This window comes from Seriola dumerili, unplaced genomic scaffold, assembly GCF_002260705.1.
Source record: "Seriola dumerili isolate Sdu_G_001 unplaced genomic scaffold, Sdu_1.0 BDQW01000149.1, whole genome shotgun sequence".
Classification (NCBI taxonomy): domain Eukaryota; kingdom Metazoa; phylum Chordata; class Actinopteri; order Carangiformes; family Carangidae; genus Seriola; species Seriola dumerili.
The window spans coordinates 10,115,976-10,136,966 of record NW_019174404.1 but is presented as its reverse complement, the minus strand read 5'-3'; the positions used below and the strand labels follow the sequence as shown (position 1 = coordinate 10,136,966).

Sequence of the window (20,991 nt, the reverse complement as noted above, 5' to 3'; positions counted from 1 at the left end):
CCCCCTCTGCGTGCGCGTGCGTGTGCGAGTCTGGCAGCGTAACATCTGTGCGTACGCGGTCGTGATTGTTGTGAAGATGGCGGAGGGGGAGACAGAGAAGGAATATGACACACGGAAAGCTATCGAAGAGCTCCGAGAGCGGTTCCAGGGTCTGACCACAGCTTTGAAGGAGAGTTCGCAGTCTCCGTTGGAAGCTTCATTGCATTTCTGCCAGGAGTTTTGCCAGGTTAGCCCGTTCTCCTGCTGCTCATCCCGGGCAGCCTGCAGCCCCTCTGGCTTCCTGGCCGAGGATGCGCGTCTACGTTTGCTACAACAATGTAGCTAAGGGGCTAGCTGCCTAGCTAGCTGCCTGGCATTTCAAGATGGGGAAAAAAAACTCCTCCGTGGTTTTCAGCTGCTCTCTCAATGATGTTTGTCCGTGTCATGTACTTATTTGCAAAGTCTAACTATCCATGTGGCGAGAAGTCACACCAATGTATGCGCACTGTGCATGTATTACTCGTATTTTCCAGGCCAGATAGCTAACAGCAGATGAATGTTGCTAGCTGGTATGCAGGGTCCCCCTGTCCTGTGCAGTGGTCATGCTGTGCAAAAAATGGGTAGCTACGTTAGCGAGATTTTACTGGGCGATTGCATTGAAATGCACTAAATTACATGATTGTACTCGCTGTAGGAAATATCATTCAAACGCTATAACTGTGCATCTCCATGCTTGTTTAGGTTTTAGCTTGGTGTAAAAATTGGTTACTTTTGTGAAAGCTGCTTTATTGTACCGAAAGATCAATGATTTTTTTCAAGGTGCTAGCCCAGGCCTTTTGCACTAATTAATCCAGCTAACCACACTAGGGGAGGTGTTCATTATAAACATATAGCTAGCACCAAAAAAAAAAAAAGATGTGAAATTGATGTCAGTGTTATAGCGACCGATGTGCCTGCAGCTGGCTGAGTGAGGCTCAGTGATTTAAAAGGGAAAGTGTGGCAGTGGTCACTGACTCCATTACACATCCTCCTCATTAATTTGCCCTGACCACGTAAATATCATGCGAGGTCTCCATTTACCTGCGATGCAGCACAGATTACTGCCATTGCACCACATTAGTGTGAGATTATAGGTTTGTTTCTATACCACGCTACGAGGCAGCGAGGAATTCATTCAGCTTAAAGTTATTTGAGAAAAAGGGGACGAGCCTCGGACTGAGCTGTAGCTTTGTGCAGTGAAGTCATGGTGGAGAATTATCTCAAACGAGCACAACAGTTGCAGGAATAACGGTGATTCAGGATGAAATTGATCTGTATGAGTGCTGTGTGTGGAAGAAATGGAGGGACTTTTCATTGATGCAGGTTAGGCGTTACTCTAGCTGAGTGATGGAAAAAAAAGAGGGGGAGGAAAAAAAGTGCTTTTTTTTTGCAGAAGCACACATAACTTTGGTGCTTTGTTGTTTTAAGTGCTGTACAACTTATATAATCAGGATGTAATAACATTGTAAATATTCATCAAAACCTATTTTTTAAGATAGTTTGTGAAAGTATGACATTTTGTCTTCATCTAAAAGTTAGCTGTGGCTTCTTGAAATAAAAGATAACCACAAATCTAAAAGTTTTCCATTCATCGAAAGTTGCCATTACAGTTTGTCCTCAGTCGTAGCACAGAGGAATTAAATCTTTTCTTTCCCTCACTGAATAGCTTTGATTTTTGACGCTGTCATGATTATGATGCCTGCATTGGTTCTTTTACTGATGAAGTCAAAATTTATTTGACCTGTTGACCACAGAGCTATGGAAAAGTATAAATAAATCTATAATAAGGGAAAAAAAGCAGTTAAAAATTAATCAAAATATCAAATTATTATTTTCAGTATTGATTAATCTGATATTTTTTTTTAGATTAAAGTGTCAGAAAATGGTGAAAAATGCCAACCAGATTTACTCAGAGTCAAAGGCGACATCTCCAAATTGGTTGTTTTATTTGTCCAGTCACCCAAGAACTCAAAGAAATTAAATTTACAATTACATAAAACAGAGAAAAACAGCAAATCTCACTTTTAAGAAGCTGGAAATGTAGATTGTTCTGCATTATTTCTAGATTGACTCAAATTATTAATTGATAAACCACATTATTCAGGCAAATCTATTCATGATTTATACACCCGTGTTTTTAAAAACATAGATTTTTATTTTTGCAGAGTAGTTTTTTGTTATAAGATGTGCAGAATCCGCATTTCTCATTGTAATATTTTAATGTTTTTCCAGGTCCTTGTGGAACATGCCGGCCGTTGGAAAACTGATGAGGATCCACTGCCTTTGCTGGAGGTTTACACTGTGGCCATCCTCAGCTTTGCTAAGGCCGCTTCCTGTCTCTCCTCCGAATGTGAAAACGTGCCACTCCTACTTGAAAAGTTAGCACTGTGAGTAGAAAGTCTGACGTGCATGTCAACAGAAACAAAAGTTCTTCTATGCCTGTATTTTTTTATTCTTTCAAACACCATTTCTCCTAAGAGCTTTTCTGTAATATGTGTTATACATTAATTACACAAACATAATGCTCAGTTGGTATCTTGGAAAAAGTATCTGCATTAAGTTTTAGCATTCAGGTCTTAGCGTTTAATGTGAAACTGAATAGGTTACACGAATTTGGATGTGCACGTAACATTAGACATAACATTTTGTTTGCTTTGCAGTTCCACTGGCATAGTTTTGTCTTTGGGCAGAGACTTTCCAAAGACAGACTGTAATCTATTTAGATATTGAATTAAAGATGGACAATATTTGACAATAAGCATAAAACAAAAGACCCCCAAATCCCAAAGGGAATTTAGATATGAAAAGTTTGTAAATACTCTGCAAACAGTCTACAAGACCTATTCAGCTATTTGCACAATTTGCTCAGATGAAGTCAAAGACCTTGAGGCTGCAATACAGAATAGAAATGTAGGCTACCTCTTGGGGAGCTTCGACATATTTGGGATGAGCTACAGAGTAAAATTTGCACATGGAGGCACAGCATGTACACAAAATGAAGGGAGAGAAATGACAATTATTAAATTCAAGGATGTAAGTTAATTAATCATCAATTATACAATTATATATTTTGGTCATTCTGAGCATTATAATTATTGTTGTTTTTCATTAATACCAACATAACTACAACAGTGACTATTTAATAAGAAACCCACACTTACACTGATGGATGTTAGTGTCTCACTCCTGCTGCTGCTGATTTGTAACCCCCACCACTCTGTTACATTTCCGAAATGCCACTCTGACTTTTACCGCTTGACAGTTTGTGAATAGTTTATTCTTATATGCTTACCCTTAATTTGTGGAGTGTGTGCACATCCTTGACCTAAATCTGGCTTTAACAAACGACTGTGTTGGATTCACAGGAGCTGTGCAGAGCTGCTGCTCTTACTGCCCCACCATGTCCCTGGTGCCTTATGGGAGGAGTTTCAGTCCTCCATGAAGGTCAGTATCCCCAGGGCTGTTGGTGCACTTTTTTTCTGAGGGTTATCTTTGCAGTGATAAGCAATGAGATGTTGTTTAGTAATTAGAATGCACTTGGTTTTTCTCAGCATTGATGTAACAAAAACAAATGGGTTGAAATGTCGGGGTCTGTGGGTTCTCTTTACAAGAATGATGTGACTTCTGTGATGCTGACACAAATTCACTTCAGTAACTCTGCTGTAACAATTATTTCAGACTCCTGACTGTGTAACATTTTAAGTATGACTCACTGACATTTTAGTAATTTAGTTACTGCATATGTATTTGTCTTCTGTTGCAGTTGGCACACAGCCTTTTGCAAGAAAGTGGGAGCACACAGCTTTGCCTGCTCGCAGTCCTGGCGCAGCAGGATGGCGTCTGGTCCAACACCACACTAAGCAGCATCCTGTCCAATCAAATCCCTCAAACTGAGCAAGGTTAGTTGTCACTTGCTTAGATCTGTATTGGTTTGAAGACGCACCAAGCTGTACTCCTGTAATTGCATGAAATTATGGTCTGAGCTGCATCTCATTCAGTTTCTCACATTTTGTCTTTGTCCTCTTTTTTTCTCCTGTCTGTCTCTTAGTTCACGAGTATCTCGAATTGGAAGGTCCCACGCTTCTGAACATGAGAATAAAGCACCTAATCAAAGTGGAAAGTGTTGATAAGGCTGCTGTCCTTGCAAAGATGTGCTCAGAGTATCCGGGATATGAAGGAAAAGGGAACTTCAAACAAACCTACTTGCTCTGCATCTGCATGACAAAAAATCAGGAGCAGCTAATGGAAGAGGTTAAGAAATTACACACTGCAACACAGCTCCTTGTACACACATAGTCATGAAATTTAACCCTTGAACAAGTACTTTGCTGTTGAAACAAAACAATTGGGCTGTTTTTAAGTTGTAATGTACTTTGTGTAACATGATTGGAAGTAAAATATGGCTTTAAGTTTCATGTTTCATTGAAACAAATGGACTATTGCAATGAAAATGCATAGTTATCTTCCAAAACTGAACCGAAAGTGAATCTCACTTAGTAATCACTCAGATATTTATCAATAAAATGTCCCAACAGTGTTGTTAAATTTGGCCTTTATGTAGTTTCATTTCAATTGACTGTTCCTTTCATTATCTCTTCTTAGATTGCGTCAATAGACTGTAAAGATGCTCTTGAAATGATCTGCAACTTGGAGTCAGAGGGAGACGAAAAAGGAGCTCTCTGCTTATGTTCTGCCTTTCTCAAGCGACAGCTCCTTCAAGGAGATGTTTACTGTGCCTGGTAAGTGTTTGTTTCAGATAAGTACTCTCAGAACACTTACAAAATTATTCTCAGGAGTACAGTTGTCATGGAACATATTTATTATGCAATTGACTTTTATCCAAACTGAAGCAATCTCTGCGATACACGTGCAATAATCCTCAACTGCTTTGCATCAGCAATAGTCTAGTTAAAACACAAGTGTGCAGTTTAGTACACGTTTATATTTGTGGTTATCTGTAACCTGAATACATGTACTTTTTGATCTCAAATAGAACAAGTAGACGTTGAATAGAAAATTGAAAGTTTTGATAATCGATTAATCATTTAGGCCATTTTTCAAGAAAAAATACCAAACATCTGATGGTTTCAGGTTCTTAGACATGAGAATCTGCTGCTTTTCATAGTTTTACATTATAGTTTATTTAATACGTCAAGGCTCTTAGACAGTCAAAACAAACGTTAGGAAATGGGATTTAGGGAATTACTATGGTATTATTTTATTTCCTAAACTTTTATAGACCGAATGATTAATTGAAAAATAGTCTGGAGTTTAATTGATGATGAAAATGTTTTTCCTTGTGTTTGTGTTTTCCAGGGAACTCACACTGTTCTGGAGTAAGCTACTCATGCGTTTAGAGTCGTCTGCTGATGCTTTTCTTGGGCAAAGCAAAGAGATGGCTCTTCTCTGCAGAAGTGTCTGTCATATTCTGTTTCTCATCAAAGTAATCCAAAACGAGGTAAGAAAAATAGTCCACACATTTGTAGCTGGTAACAGAACCTTGACATTACTATTCACACCAACAATAATGACTCATAGTGTGCTGTATATGTTAAATCAAATCTGTTGTGCTTATGTTACTTTCTTTTCTTTCTGTAGGTTGGAGAGGTGGGGCTTCCAGTGTGTGTGGAAATGTGCATTCAAGCTCTGAAAATGACCTCCAGTGACCATAAGGACAGCAAATCTACCATCTGCAAGACTATTTCCTGCCTCTTGCCAACAGATCTAGAGGTTAAGCGTGCATGCCAGCTGACCGAGTTCCTCCTCCAGCCTACCGTCGACTCGTATTACGCTGTGGAGTCGCTGTACAACGAACCTGACCAAAAGCCTGAGGAGGATGGGAGTCTACCAGTGCCCAATTCTTTACGCTGCGAGTTACTGCTGGCCTTGAAGACACAGTGGCCTTTTGATCCAGAGTTCTGGGACTGGAAAACACTGAAACGCAACTGCTTGGCACTGATGGGCGAGGAGGCAGCTATTGTGTCATCTATTGACACACTCAATGACACAGATGAACAAGAGGTGGAAAGTGCACTTGGCAAGCTCCCTGAATACAGAGACCTGGAGGATTTTCTGTTAACCACTACAAATGAACTCAATGAAATCACAGATGAAAGAGAAAAAAACAGAGAGGCTAAAAAACTTCGGGAGCAGGGTTTTGTGTCTGCTCGGTTCAGAAATTGGCGAGCCTACATGCAGTATTGTGTTTTGTGTGACAAGGAGTTCTTGGGTCACAGAATCGTCCGCCACGCTCAGAAGCATTTCAAAGATGGAGTGTATCTTTGTCCAATTTGTGCTGACAGTTTTGAAAGTAGGGAGGTTTTAGAGCCACATGTAGCATCACATGTAAAGCAATCTTGCAAAGAGAGACTCGCTGCAATGAAAGCTGCAAGGAAAGTAACCAAACCACCTCAGTCCCCTAAAAGTCCATCAAAAAATTCAAAGGTTGCTGCCAAGACAAGCATGAGCCCTGTTAAAATTGAATCTCAAACTGGGGACCAATTGGCATCTCCTGTTAAGGTAGAACAAACTACATCTGACCCTCAGATAAGTCAAGACTGTTTCTGTCCTGTTAAAAACTGTTCCAAGGCATTCAAGTTTTTCCGTAACCTCATGGCTCACGTCAGATCTCACAAGGACGATGAAGAGGCCATGAGGTTTTTAGAGATACAAAAACAGAAAGTGGTGTGCCAATACTGCAGAAGGCAGTTTGTTAACGTCAGACATCTTAATGATCATTTGCAGATGCACTGTGGCAGCAAACCATACATCTGCATACAGTTGGATTGCAAGGCCAACTTTAACTCCAATTCTGAGCTGCTCATGCATAGAAAAACACACCCAGAGTTTAAGGCCCAGTGCATGTTCCCTAACTGTGGCAAAGTTTTCAGTGAGGCCTACTTATTGTATGATCACGAGGCTCAGCATTACCTTACCTACACCTGCCAAACGGATAACTGTGGCAAAATATTCTACTCACAGTCTCAATTCTTGTCTCACCAAGAGAATCATTGTACAAATGACATGGTAATCAACTTGCCCATCACAAATCAAAACCCGCCTGTCACTCCAAATGTCGGAACACCTCTCGAGAGCACCCAGAGCAAAGACGACACATCCTCAACTGCTGTTTGCCTCGACAGGATTAATTCAGATGTTTATATGAAGGAAGCATCAAAGGAAAACACATCACCATGCAGATCACCACAGGCTGCTAACGAGCCGGTTCCTGTAAGAGTTAAACACTCGATTGAAAGCATGCTGAACCCAGTGGCAGATCTCGCAATGAAAGAACCAGAGAAATGCTACACTCCACTGACAAACCCCACTACAGCACCAGCTGATGCCAAGCCATCACCGGAGGCTCCACTCGCGCACCATAATGTGGCTGGGCAAAGTGAGATTCCTCCCGAATATCCTGTCCCCAGTGCAACAAACCCTGTGGCAAGTCAGCAAGGAGAGGGGCATAATAATGTACAAGGTAATGAATTTCCAAAAGCAATGCCACAGATAATTTCTCCAAGTCAAATCAAGACCGAAATTCCATCCTCGCTGCAAGGATATCCTTCTAGCACACCTGCTGTTACTGCTGGAAGTGAGGAGAACCTACATTGCTGCCCATATAATGACTGTACAAGGGCATACAGTACAAACAAAAGTCTGTCTAGGCATGTGAAGAAGCAACACCCTGAAATATTTGAAGACTGGAAGTTGGCAAAGAAATATAACAAGGTCGCCAAAATTACAGCAAAAAAGGCGCCAAGTGGGCCAGCTTCACCGAATCAGTCTCAGAACCTGGGGAACAGGCCATCAAATCAGCCAGGAATACTATGCAACAAACTTGGGATGCAGCAAATGGATTACCCAGTGGGATGTTCAACCTCACCTGCCCAAAGTTATCCTGGATCAATGGAGCCTGTGCCTATCACTCCAATGGTGAACCCCACACTCTACCCATCATGGGGAAGCCCAAACAATTCCAGCGGAATGATGCAGTCAGACATGTCCCAGTCATGGTCCTCACCTCCCATGAATAACTGCTATCCAGATGCCTTCAACATGAATGACTACCCCTCCCGCAGCTATCCTCAGTGGCAGGCAGACCCTTATCAAACCACAGCGTCTCTCCCATCTGATAGAGATAATTCGATGGCAGCTATACACGGCCCCTCTATGTCACAGGCTCCTTCAGATTCCAGTTTGATGTCTCAGTATGTGTCTAGTTCTCTGATGCTTGATAATGGAGGGCAAATGCATAATGGAGGGCATCAGTATGGACTTATGCATGCTGAGGGTAGCGGAGACGGTGTAGATGTGAGAAAAAACAGTGCAAATATGACAGTTCAGTTGGATAATGGAAACAGTATCTCAACAATTGACAGCCTCCCTGAAGGAAGTTACCACACTCCGTATGCTCAGAGTGAAAACTCTTGTCTTACTCAAGGCTCATCAGTTGATATTCCCATGAAATGTCTCAGTCCAGAGGCTCAAGTTGCATTAAAAGCTACAAATGAAATCATTAAAACGGAGAATATGTCAACTCCTGGCTATGACCAGATGGACAACTCTGGGGATGGCATGCTCAGTCCACATAGTGTCATCCACACAGATTTCCCTTACGATGAGGACTGCCATAATGCTGAATGTGAAGTCAACCCTGTAGAGGAAAAGGGTGGCGACCAGGACACGCAGAAAGGAAAACGCAGCAGGTTGAGCAAGCGGACCAAATGGCCAGCTATCATTAAGGATGGCAAAGTCATTTGCAGGAGATGCTTCAGAGAGTTCACTAGCACCAAATCTCTCGGAGGTCACCTATCTAAACGCTCGCAGTGCAGACCTTTAGATGAGATCGACCTGACGGCTGATCTGCCAACATCCTTTCTTGATTTCCTCAACGATCCTCATGTCCCTGACACTAATGGAGCAATATATAACATGTCAAATGGGGATTTCTCACAGGAATCTTGTAGCTTGACCACTTTAACGTCACCTATGGCGTTGAAACAAGAGCCCCAAAATACAAATATAATGGACTATTCTAGCTCCTTCACAGTTTCCCCTGAAAACCAGCAAGAGAAGGCAGTAGAGTTGGCTAATCCAGGCCTCGCTGTACCTTATCAAGAGGATCACCTGATGGAAATTTCACATGCCTTTCAAAGGTTGGATTTGATTGAGGCTGCTCAAGAGAAGATGCGGAGTGCACTGTCCTTAGAGCAAAATGTCAGTCGTTGTGATACAGCCCCTGACATAGAAAAGAGTAAAATCCCAAGTAAAAGTGATGATAAACCCTCTGAAAAGGTACCTAAACCTTTTAAATGTGATCAGGATGATTGTGAGTATTCATTCATGACAAAGGAGGCATTATTCAAACACTTGATTAAAATGCACGATTTCTCGATAGAAATGATAGAGGAGTTAAAAAGAACACCATCCAAACTGTCTCCATATCCTTGTCAGATTTGCCCTAAAACATTCACCAGAACGACGGGGTTGAGAATTCACTATGAAAAAGTCCATCGACTGTCAAAGGCAGAAATGCAGAAGCTAAGGATCAGTGCTCGAAACAGGCGTGCGTTTAGACTTAACAAAGATAATGTGGTTATTAGCAATGCCACCACGGATGCCAATATCAATCGCACAACACGACCTGCAGCTATAATACCTGCTATAAAACAAGAACCACTTGATATTGCAATTGCACCTCAAACGGACAATGAAAACAATCCGGAGGTTGATCAAATTACTTCACCAGGAGATGCAGTAAAAGAGGGCTTCACACCCGACGTATCAACTGTTACAAGACTACCTTCACCTCAGAACTATTTGAATGACGGGTCGTTAGTTGAGGTGGCACCAGTTCCTGAAGGAACCCCAGAGCAACCTAATGTGGCTGTTGTAAACCAGAGTCCTGATGAGAAACAGACATCTAATTTACAAGAGAAACTCAGTCCTGTTAGCAAAGCAAAGGAGCAGCGAGGAAAATCAGATGCAGCATTGAGCAAAGTAAAAGAGCCAAAGTCCAGCTCTCCTACTACATCTGCTTCATCCTCCCCAGAGAAACCCAGCAGCTCCAAAAACACACCAACAAAGGATGAATCTCAGAGGAAAGAGAAAATCCAGAAAAGGCTGAGCCTCAAAATGTGTGATACAGACAACGCCTACAGTCCATATAGACCATATCGCTGTGTTCACGAAGGATGCACTGCTGCATTCACCATCCAGCAAAATTTGATTCTCCATTACAGGGCCATGCATCAGGCATCCCTGCCTACCAACAAAACTGAAACTGATCCTGAAAAGACTAGTGTCAAAAATGGACAGGAGAGCAGTCCCAGCATAGGAAAAGATAATGAAGTCAGGTGTCAAGTGAAAAACTGTTCAAGGGTGTTCATGGGAATCACAAGATTAGTGCAGCATTACCTCTTACTTCACAAGTTCACTCGCGACAAAGCTACCGCCATGATGGCCAGCATGACCATTGGGACTTTCAGCTGTGACCGGCCAGAGTGCGCACTCCCTTTCAACTCTGTGGAAAAGTACATTGAGCACATTAAGAATTATCACAAAGAAATTGCCATCTCTGAGAGTGGCTCAGTTGACCCAACTTTCAGGTGCGAGTATGAGGGATGTGACCGCGTTTACACTACAAAATCAAACCTCCTCCGTCACCTGATCAAAAAGCACGAGTATGTTTATGATCCCAAAACAAGTGACGGAAGAAGGACTAAATCAGTAGGGCTTTTCCCAGGGGTTAATGGGAAAGAGAATGTAGAAAACAAATTCAAAATGAAGAAGAAAAACACTAAAAAGAAAGAAGGGAAGTCCATTGAACATTGGACAAGTTTTGGAAAACCAACACTAAAATCCCACGAGGAGGCATCAGCTATGTGCACCAAGAAGTCAGCCCTGCAGTACCCATGCATGATCATAGGTTGTGATGCAGTGGAGAGGGCTGAAAGAAATATATTTAAGCATTACACCACTCATGGCCTCTCAGAAAGATACATTGAAGACCAGAGGAGTCAGTTCATTTTCTGCAAAAAGTACTCGCGTGCCAGATTCAAAGATGCAAACAAATCAGAGGGCGCGTCAAGCTCATCTTCTGAGGAGACAGAGCCAGAAGAGGGTGAAAAGCTTACTGACCAGAAAACAGAGGAGGTGGTGGATAGAATAGGCCAAGAAGATGGCAAGCTGTCCAACGACGATAGTGCAGAATCTCAAGCTTCCACCGGGACAGAAGGGGGATCTAAAAGAGGCCGACCCAGGAAACCTGCACATCCTACACCAGCTTGTCCAGAGAGGATGCAGACACTTAGGAACCGTTCGACTGTTAACAGTTCAAGAGAGAACTCAAATCCTGGTACCCCTACAGCCCAAGAACAACGTGATGACGTGGTCATGTCAGGGTCTTTCAAGCCTTTAGGACTTGAGGACTCCTTCCTTAAGTTCTTGGAAACCTCAGAGACAACCCACTCTTCCAAACGGAAATTAAATGACAAATCTAGTGCTGAACTACCATCCAAAAGACAACAAACTCAAAAACAGAAATCTGCAATGAAAAGTAAAATAACTGATGAATTTAGAGGCTGTGAAAACCTTGTAGACTTCAGAAATCCCTTAAATCTCAAATCAGTGAGCAATGTCAAGATTGTCATGGATAAAACCTTTTCAGACGGTGCTGATCTTTTGCTAAAGCAGCTACAAGACATGAGGCCCATAGTCATAATAAAAAAGTGGCTTTATAGCGGATCATAGCCCAGTATTTTGTTTTCAACTCAATCTCACTCAGGATTTGAGAAGTTATGCTGCAGAATGGTTTGTTAACGCATCAGATTTCCAACTGTTAACAGTAATGGTCACAGTTAATGATGAAATGGCCTATTTTGTACTTAATGAAAAAATGTCTCGGATGATTTTAAGTATGTATGTTAGTTATAATAACCAGGTAATCTATAGGGCATAGATTTTAGAAACATGTTTGTATTTATGCTTAGTACTGAAGATGTTTTTTTTCTTTTGCTAAATGGAGACTTTTAAAGAAAAACTATGTTTTTATATATCCCTATGGGATTTCAAGTTCTGTTTGTATTTATTTTATCCTTTTTCAACACTAGTAGACCTATCTGTAATATTTACATGTCTTCCACAAAGTGTTCAATAAAATGTTACTGGTTCTTTTTGTAAAATATTGTGGGCAGGTCTTTTTTGTGTTGCGGGCATTTTTTCAATTTTTTTCTTATACTTGTTTACAGGGTTTATCAAACAGTAGAATTACAGTTGTTCATCAGGATACCTAGATCTATGCACAGCCATAATCCTGCTATAACATGATTGTTTAATATGGACAGATACTGTTAATTTTTGTATGGAATATAGACGTACAGTATAGCAGAACTACCTTGGCATATCCCTACTTGAGCATTGCTGAATTTCCGATGATGCATTAGAGAAAATTTATTTAAATTAATCTTCCTGTCTGCTGAGTTTCTTTACAGACAAAGAACACATTTGCCAGACTTAATTTAACAAAAAAAAATTCATTGTGCAGCAGTCTAGCTTATGTCTTAGTTCACTATTAGTGTTTACTCAGGAAATACCAGGAGTCTATACAATGAAGTAGTACAATAAATATTAAGAGGGTTAAATGAAATGTTGACAGGTCTGTGTTTTCTTTATGAGACCTTTATTATAATATACAATACATTAAAATGAAATGTTGACTGATACAGCTAAATATTAAATATGTGCCAACAAAATAACCACATATGTACAAATCACACTTTGCATAATGAAATAAAGGTGTTAAGATAATATTATTACATCATCTTTGCATGTTTGCCATTTATGAATATGAATATAAAACTGCAGGGAGGACACAACGGAGAAACCATGCGGGCGAGGGTGTTCAAGATCAGCAGAAAATCCACCGCAACTAAAACCCAATATAAAATAAATCTATCTGAGGGTACAAATTTGATGGACGGATTTGGCATTCTGTTAATATGTCTGTTACGGTCCATGTATTTTATCTATCGTGTCCGATACCTTAAAACTTAAATAGCCTATGAACGCACCGGAACAACTCAGTATTAGCTGAACACAACCCCTTCCGGAAACGTCATTTTGGCGGGAAGCAGCAGCTACTTTGTCTGGCTGACAACAAGCGTCATTTTAAATACATATGTTACTGAAATCAATGCTCCGGCGCTAAACACTGACATAAAGCTGACCAACCCATTTCGTGAAGCTAATGCTAAGATGTCAACTTCATCTGTGTCAAAGGTAATGTAGTATTCTGACGTTGTGGTGCAAGTAACGTTATCCGTCATAAACATGGCCATGTCAAAGTTTAGTTTCTTCGTTTATCATTGTAGTTAACTGACACGGTTTGTAACTTATATTCATTGATATTCTAGGGCTGTTTCGTTTTCAAGCCAAGTGCTAAGAAGAAAAAGACGCTCAGTTTGGGTGAGTTATGTTGCTGTTCATGAGGAAGCGTCTTTACTTTATTTAAAGTGGTGAGCTGTCAGCTAATATGCCCTATAATAAATATAAACACACTGTCATTTCTCCACAGAGGAATGTTTCACTGACGGTTGTGAAGGTGCTGACAACAGTGAAGTACGATTCAAACTCTGTCAGGATCTGTGGGACAAAATCAAAACAGACACAGAGGTAACATGTTAAATATATCAATTATGCCACACAACAACATTGTAATAGATATTTAAATGAAAAGTTAATTTTAAAAAAAGAAAACAAAACATGAAAACAGTTGTCTGTTATGATGGGGCCACAATTTGATACTTTCTAATAAATTAAAAGTATTTTTATTTTACATATTGTACATTTAATTTTTGAGACTTCATAATGAAACAGTCAGCTTTGCAGGACCCGTTATAATAGTTTAAAACGGCATAAATGATATAATGTCAAAGTAGCATTGTGTAATTTTTCAAAAACAACCAGATCTTGTTGAGACATTTTGAAGCCTGTTGAATTCACTAAGTGTAATAATAAAGTAATAGCTCTATATTCAGTGCAACAATACAATAAAACAGACAGTGTTTAGGATGACCTTAAAATCTTCAACTATGTCTCAAACAATGTATGTTCTGCAAAGGTGGTCATTTTAATGTGATGGAACAATCTATTTAACTTTTTTTTATTTTGCTTGTAAGGTTTTACAGGATGAACTCAACAGGAAAATCCTGGACAGCTTGCTGGACTTCACCAGAAAGTGCTCTTCCACTCGTCAACACAGCGACTGGGCATCACAGATGAGAGCTAGTGAGATTCCCACGGCAGCTCTAGTCCTCGGTATGCTGGGGATCATGCATTGGCTGACTGGTTATCCCAACAACAGCCAATTTAGAAAATAATGGAAACAAAACATTTCAACTGCCTTTCTTTTCGTACGATGTCCTCCACAGGTGTGAATGTCCCGGATCATGACATGACCTTCCAGAGTCTGTCTGAGTTGCTCCAGCAGTCAGTCACTCCTCATGTTGCCTCTGTACAGGCTAAAGAGTGTGGAGGTAAGGGACTGAGGACTGCATTGCCTTGGGTTTAAGACTCCCATAATGTGTATTCCGATAACAGTTCGAGCTTTCAAGTGTATATTTCTGCTTTATCATTTCAGCGTTGAAGCATTTGATGAAGAGGGTGCTGGAGAGGTTAATGGGTACTGTTGTGGCTGTGGATGATGAGGAGGAGGCAGAGGAGGCAGCTGAGCAGACCAGTGCTCAGCTCCACAAGAGCGTACACTGCTCCCTCAGTACACTGTGTGACTGGTACAATACAAAAACAAGGGTGAGACCGTAAGGTGTAGCTGGCATACATGCTTTTACATTTGCAGCTTGGTCAATAAAAAAAGCTTGATCTCCTGAAAGCAATAAAAAAAAACAATGTTTTCACAGAAATCCAGCACTGGCACTCCCGGGAAAAAGCGTAGTTCTCCAGCCAAAGATGAACAGCAGCAGCCTCCTGTTGTAGTTATTTTCAAAGACTTGGAGGCTTTCAATCCAAGAGTTCTTCAAGACTTCATACTCATCTGCAGGTAACTAAGAACTCTCGAATTTAATGGTCTCCGTGTTATTTTATTATTGCAGCCTGCACACTTTTTCAGAATTACAATGAAATTATCATAGTTTTTTAAAGGTCTGAAAACAATTAACTTTGTAGCCACCTTCCTACCCACCTAAACTAGAGTATACCAGGTCACCTTCTGAAGAAATATTGATCCATCACTGTGTTAAAAGATATCTGGTCTAAATAGACAAATAACTGATGAACCTAACAGTTGTGATTCAGGAGTAGAAACAGCATCTCTATTAACTTAACTCTCTTCCACAGTCGATACATTGAACGTCTTCCGCTGATGTTCATCTTTGGTATCGCCACGTCCCCCAGCACCATCCAGCGCATGCTGCCTCACTCCGTGTCCTCCTTGCTGTGTATAGAGCTCTTCCAGTCACTGTCCTGCACCCAGCACCTGGCCACAGTCGTAGACAAGGTATTTTCACGCCGACACACAGGACAGTGCAAAAGAAATGCATCAGTAGATCGTAGAGGAGATGTATTGCAGGGTGGCATTGTGTTGTTGTGAAGGCTGTGGCACACGAGAGATTTTCTTGTTCACCTCGTTGCCGATCTTCTATACAGTTTTGAAGTGTTAAAATCCAGTATATTTGAGGTACTCATGCAGGTACTCTGTTGTAATATACTGGGTATTGCACAACTTTTAATCATGAAGACGCTGTAACAAGTAAAACTTTTACAATACAGACCGCAGATATAGTTTTTCTTCCATCTGCCTCATGAAAACCGACTCCTCCTTTGTGAAGATATTTTGCTTTTTTACATCATGATGCACAAAATGTACATTATTGAGTTTTTATAAGATTTAAAATGGTGTTAGGCAGTCAAATACAAAACTCTGCAGCATGTATAAAATTGGATTCTGGTTTGTATCATTGATCACAGAAGCTTATCTTTGCAGTATTTCCTCTGTAAATAAACCGGAAATTAATAAATAAATAAATAAATACTAAGATGACCATATAATGTAATCCGTAACAGCCTTGTAATACATACTGGTCCCTTTGTTAAAGGACCAGTGTTTAGGATTCAGTGACATCTAGTGGTGAGTTTGCAGATTGCAACCAGCTGAATACCCCTCCCCTCAACCCTCCTTTTCAAAGTATGTAGGAGAACATACAGTGGCCTTCAGATGATGAAAAAATACAAAAGGCCCTCTCTAGAGAGAGTGTTTCGTTGGTCTGTTCTGGGCTACTGTGGAAACATGACGATGCAGCATTGGTGGGCTCTGTGGAAGAGGACCTGCTCCCTATGTAGATATGAAGGGCTGATTTTAAGATAATGAAAAGACGATGATTCTTAGTTTCAGGTGATTATATACTAATTATGAATATTAGATTCCATTTCTACCAATAGATCCAACCTAAATCCTACACACTGGTCCTTGTATGTGTCATGAAGGTCAACACTGTGATCATTTTTTAGACTGTATATATTTTTGAATTTAATTGTGTTTATTGTAAATAATTTTATTGTGTCCCCTTCCCCAGGACTGTTAGTTATTAATTCATTTTTCAATTAAGAAATTTAAATTTGTGACTTGACTATTTGATTTGATTTTAAATGAAAGGAACTTAATTGAGTTCTTCTGTCTTATTTTTTTTCGGTCTATTTCCAGTTGATCCTGACACCTCGGTTCCCTTTTAAGCTCAATGGTAAAGTGATGCAGGTGCTGATCAGCATCTTCCTCTACCACGATTTCTCAGTGAGAAACTTCATCAAGGGCGTTCAGGTACAGAGAAGCCTCTAATGCTTAATGTCCCATCAGTCTGCCCTCTGGTTGTCATCTTGTCTCAGGAGCTAATTCAGATGTGCATACGTGTGAGTCTAAATACCTTTTTCTGACCTTGTGCAGCTGGCTCTGCTGGAGCACTTCCACTCCCAGCCTCTTAGTGTTTTGTGCTGTAACAAGAAGGAAGCTCTGCTTAACGTGATGAAGCTCAATCACCACGATTTGGAGAGGATCAGGCAGCTGATGTCTTTCAAGAAGTATACACACACTATTTGTTTTTGCCCTATGTGCAATTTAGCAATGTGTTTCAGGGTTTGGTTTTACCTTTTTCAAATGTAAAACCAAGCTTTTAAATCTTAAGTGTCCTTTTTTTCGCAGGTATGTAGAGAAGCAGGAACAGCAGGAACAGGTCAATCTGTTGAAGGATGACAGTCATTTAAAGGTGCATTCTTTATTTAATCTTTACACCTGAGGCACTGGCCATTGACGAACGCACATATCCGAACACCTAAGTCTAACACCTAAGGTTACTGTCTCTGTTTTTAGGAGGTGTGCCAGAGGCTGATAAAGGACCTTCGCAAGTACCACAAGAACTATTACCCCATCCTGAGGTGTCTCCACACTCTGACCTCTTCATTACCTCGGTACCCCCTCGGAAAACAGGCAAGAACTCACTGCTCTGTGACTATACAATACAACATTTTGAACCAGATCTTGGCTCTTTTGACTGTAACCACACTTTCTTATATTGCTGGAGTACTGGTGTTTCATTTGCCTTGATGTGACACTGAAGTTATCTCTGTGCCACAGATCAGGGAGCTTCATCTAATATGCCTTGAGAAGAACGTGTGGGAAAATGAGGATTACCAGTCAGCCATGAAGCTTCTGAAGTAAGCCTTGATAATGAATCTGTATGTTAACAAGTGGGATCAACAATTAGACGTCAGTCTTGGAAAATCTAAATGTTAGATCTCTGCATGCTGTTTTTAAGATACTCCTCAGCCCAATCCCAATGTCCACACTCACGGACTCGTGGACTTTGAGGCACATTCCTGCTAAATCCGTGAGGGCTTAGGGCTGACCCACTGTCAAATCGTCAAATGTATGAGGGCTCTCTCGCAGACGTTTTGAGCCCTTTATACACACTTTCCATAAGTCCGCATTTCTGCACACTTTGCCTGAAGGATTGCCCGCACTTCATAGCTTTGTGATGTTAAACATGGGGTTAAGGGAGAGGCCCTGAAGCATTTAAAAAAAGAAAAAAATTAAAAAAGTTAACAAACAAGCATGGAAGGGGCAACCAAAGTACACATGGAAGTATTAACACACAGCTCACTGTTGATTCATAGCCAGAACTACGTGTAGTTGTTCTATGAAAGATGTTTAAATCAGGCAGTCTGTCCCTCAAAGAACAGTTAAATAAAAAGTCACAAACCGACAGTACTAAACATGTTTTAACATTGTCAAGCTAATGTAATATGTTGCAAAGTGCTTCCCCATTCCCCAAGCCCTTACAGCCTCTTGCACTCAATCACTTACCTGGTGATGTCAGTTAAGTCTGTGAGGGTTCAGGGCTGAGCTCCTTAGAGGGGACATCAGGATTGGGCTCTTAAGTCCTCTACATTTGATGTTTTGCGGTCATTTCCCCTCCTGTTGGCCAAATAGCCACATACAGTAAAATAGTATTGTACCTTTTGTTGTTTGACACTTTTTTTCTTTTCTTTTTTTTGTACCATGCAGGAGCTCCGCTAAACAAACTAGATATTAGTCCAACAACAACAACCCAGTCTGAGGTGCCGCTGTACTGTTCAGTTGTAAACTTCCTGTGGTTTTCCTTCCAGGATGCTGGCGAAAGACGAGCTGATCACTTTGCTCCAGAGGTGTGCAGAGATTCTGCAGCCTGTCAAGACAAAGAAGATGAATAAGGCTCTTGTCCAGCTGGAGGAGCTGCTCGCCAAATTTCAGCAGTTGGACAGTAAGTGGTAAAACTGGGGTCGAAGATTTAAAGATGGTTTATGGATTCTTCCTTTTTCATCATTTAATGTTCACCTAGGGATAGTCTCTTGGGTAATTATTGACATTAGTGAAATAGGCAATGAAATGTAATGCATACCCATCCCTTCTTGCAAATTCTTGTCTTTTTTCTTGTTCTTAACAGCAGCACCTGTTGAAACTGCCCCCATTGTGGAAGAGAGTTTCACTTCTCCAGTAAAAAATCTTCAGAAGAAAACAGATCTCTTCCAGCTACAGAAGGTAACTCACCAGTTTTTATGGGAACATGTTAACTTTAGTTCTCTGGAAAGATTCCCCACTTCCCTGACGTTTTGTAATACTTGGATACATAAATCGCATATTGTCATACATTCCAGACGCTGCTGGAGATGAACGAGTCTCGGAGATCCAAGAAGCTGAGTCCGTTTGAGGTTCTACGAAATGAAGCCCTCGAGTTCATCGACGACTTAGTGAAGTAAAACGGATTACCTTCTTGCTCCAATGAAAGTGTGATGAATTTAATCCCATGAAATATGTTACAAATTCTTATACAGCTAACGTCTCTCTTACACCCAGGAGTCACCTGTCTCCTCCAGAGTCTCAGACACTGAATGAAGTCTGCTACTACAGCTCGTCTGCCACTGTGAGACGCCACCTCAACGCAACTCCCCGTACCTCCATTCAAGCTGCTCTCAGCAGCCCCTACTATTACATTCAGGTACGTCTGTCTCACCTTATCAAGTGTGTAACTATCTTGGCAAGAGGAGGGACTGGAGGTTAATCATGCTCAACTACAACCGGCAACAGATAATGATGTGTTTTGTACGTTTTAACGACGCTGTAATCAAGATTTTTTCTTTTTTTAGGAAAGTGTGAGACTTGCATCGACAAATCTAAAAATGTGTGAAGATATTTTCATTCTTTGACTTTCCTCTCAGAATGACAACCTCAAGACTGAGGATGGGTCGGTCTCTAATACTGCTCCTGATATCTGCATTGCTTACAAACTTCATCTGGAGTGCGGCAGGTTGATCAACCTCTATGACTGGCTAGAGGTGAGTTAACATACGGAATCATTTGCTTGTAGCCTAACTACATGTAACCTAATCAGGCCAACAAACTTCTGCAAGAAAAAACATGGTAGATGTGTTTTGTACCACTCTTTTTCAAAATACAAAAGCATAACCTTTAAACTTTGCCTTTGTTTTTCCCGTCAAAGAGGCTTTATTGATCCTAGCGATCAATGTGTGTTATTGATCTGTAGATCAAATATTGGCCCAGCATGGACAGGACACTCGCATGAACGTTAATGTATTTGTTTGTTTTCAGGCTTACGCCACCGTGGTTTCTGCAGCTGAGGGTAAGGATCCAGATTCTGACAATTTCGGCAAAGTGGATGAAGTCAAGCAGTATCCTTCCACAACTTTATCTAGGCACTTTTCTTTCCCATCATGCATCCTCCATTTGAATACTCGCTTAATGTTTACTTCTGTGAGTGATTTCCTTGGGTATCTTGTTGTGTAGGTGGAGGCTGCTGCAGGATTTGGAAGCAACTACAAAATTTAGACAGTGATTATGATGGAAATATGAGAGCAGACAAGTATTAATGTAATTGTCAAGGTGCCGTATTTACTCGAGACGTATAACACAAGTTAGTTCCAATGTTGATACGTTACTTGACACATGAGGTGGTTGTGGTGCTGATCTCCTATTAACACACGCTGTAGTTTTCACTTTTGGATTGTTGTGTTCACATTTGAGAAACGTTCCTCAGCTTGACCTCTAGTGCTCGTTTCATCCAAGCTGTGTCCGAGCTCGAATTTCTGGGCTTCATCAAATCCACCAAGCAGAAGACCGACCACGTGGCTCGACTCACCTGGGGAGGCTGCTGACCAACGCACTCGAAGGAAAAGACCTGCACGTCTGTGGATAGTCTCATTTCATTGTAGCGCTTACCAGGTGTGACTTGAATTTATATTTCTTACTGCATTTCCCTCTAATAAAAGATACGTGGTTAATGTCTGATAATCACTGTGACATGTTTATTTGTATTTATTTGTGCATTTGGCAGAACATTTCAAATCTGACTAATAATGTCAGATGCTGGATCGTCTAAAAATAAAAAAAAATAAATAAAAAAAAAAAGGTTT

At 40.8% G+C, this 20,991-nt stretch overlaps 2 protein-coding genes across 3 annotated transcripts; both read left to right on the top strand.

Moving 5' to 3' along the window:
• The first annotated feature begins 76 nt into the window (after positions 1 to 76).
• LOC111225592 (zinc finger protein 292-like) lies at positions 77 to 12,120 on the top strand. Its single transcript, XM_022750566.1, has 8 exons — positions 77 to 226; positions 2,251 to 2,405; positions 3,384 to 3,462; positions 3,782 to 3,917; positions 4,067 to 4,269; positions 4,621 to 4,757; positions 5,335 to 5,476; positions 5,617 to 12,120. The coding sequence occupies exons 1-8, from the start codon at positions 77 to 79 to the stop codon at positions 11,770 to 11,772; spliced, it is 7,158 nt and encodes a 2,385-aa protein (XP_022606287.1). The 3' UTR covers positions 11,773 to 12,120.
• Positions 12,121 to 13,166: 1,046 nt separating this feature from the next.
• Positions 13,167 to 20,849, top strand: orc3 (origin recognition complex subunit 3). Of its 2 annotated transcripts, none has more exons than XM_022750487.1 (20): positions 13,167 to 13,299; positions 13,434 to 13,485; positions 13,595 to 13,633; positions 14,199 to 14,337; positions 14,451 to 14,555; positions 14,660 to 14,829; positions 14,937 to 15,076; positions 15,373 to 15,532; positions 16,736 to 16,849; positions 16,973 to 17,106; positions 17,228 to 17,291; positions 17,396 to 17,512; positions 17,660 to 17,739; positions 18,691 to 18,824; positions 19,008 to 19,102; positions 19,219 to 19,316; positions 19,418 to 19,559; positions 19,780 to 19,896; positions 20,171 to 20,250; positions 20,628 to 20,849. In XM_022750487.1, exons 1-20 carry the CDS (start codon positions 13,268 to 13,270, stop codon positions 20,731 to 20,733), a joined length of 2,118 nt encoding a protein of 705 aa, XP_022606208.1. In that variant the 5' UTR covers positions 13,167 to 13,267; the 3' UTR covers positions 20,734 to 20,849. The 2 variants fall into 2 exon arrangements, with proteins under 2 accessions (XP_022606208.1, XP_022606207.1); XM_022750486.1 differs by having other exon boundaries at positions 13,170 to 13,299; positions 13,595 to 13,692.
• Positions 20,850 to 20,991: the final 142 nt, after the last annotated feature.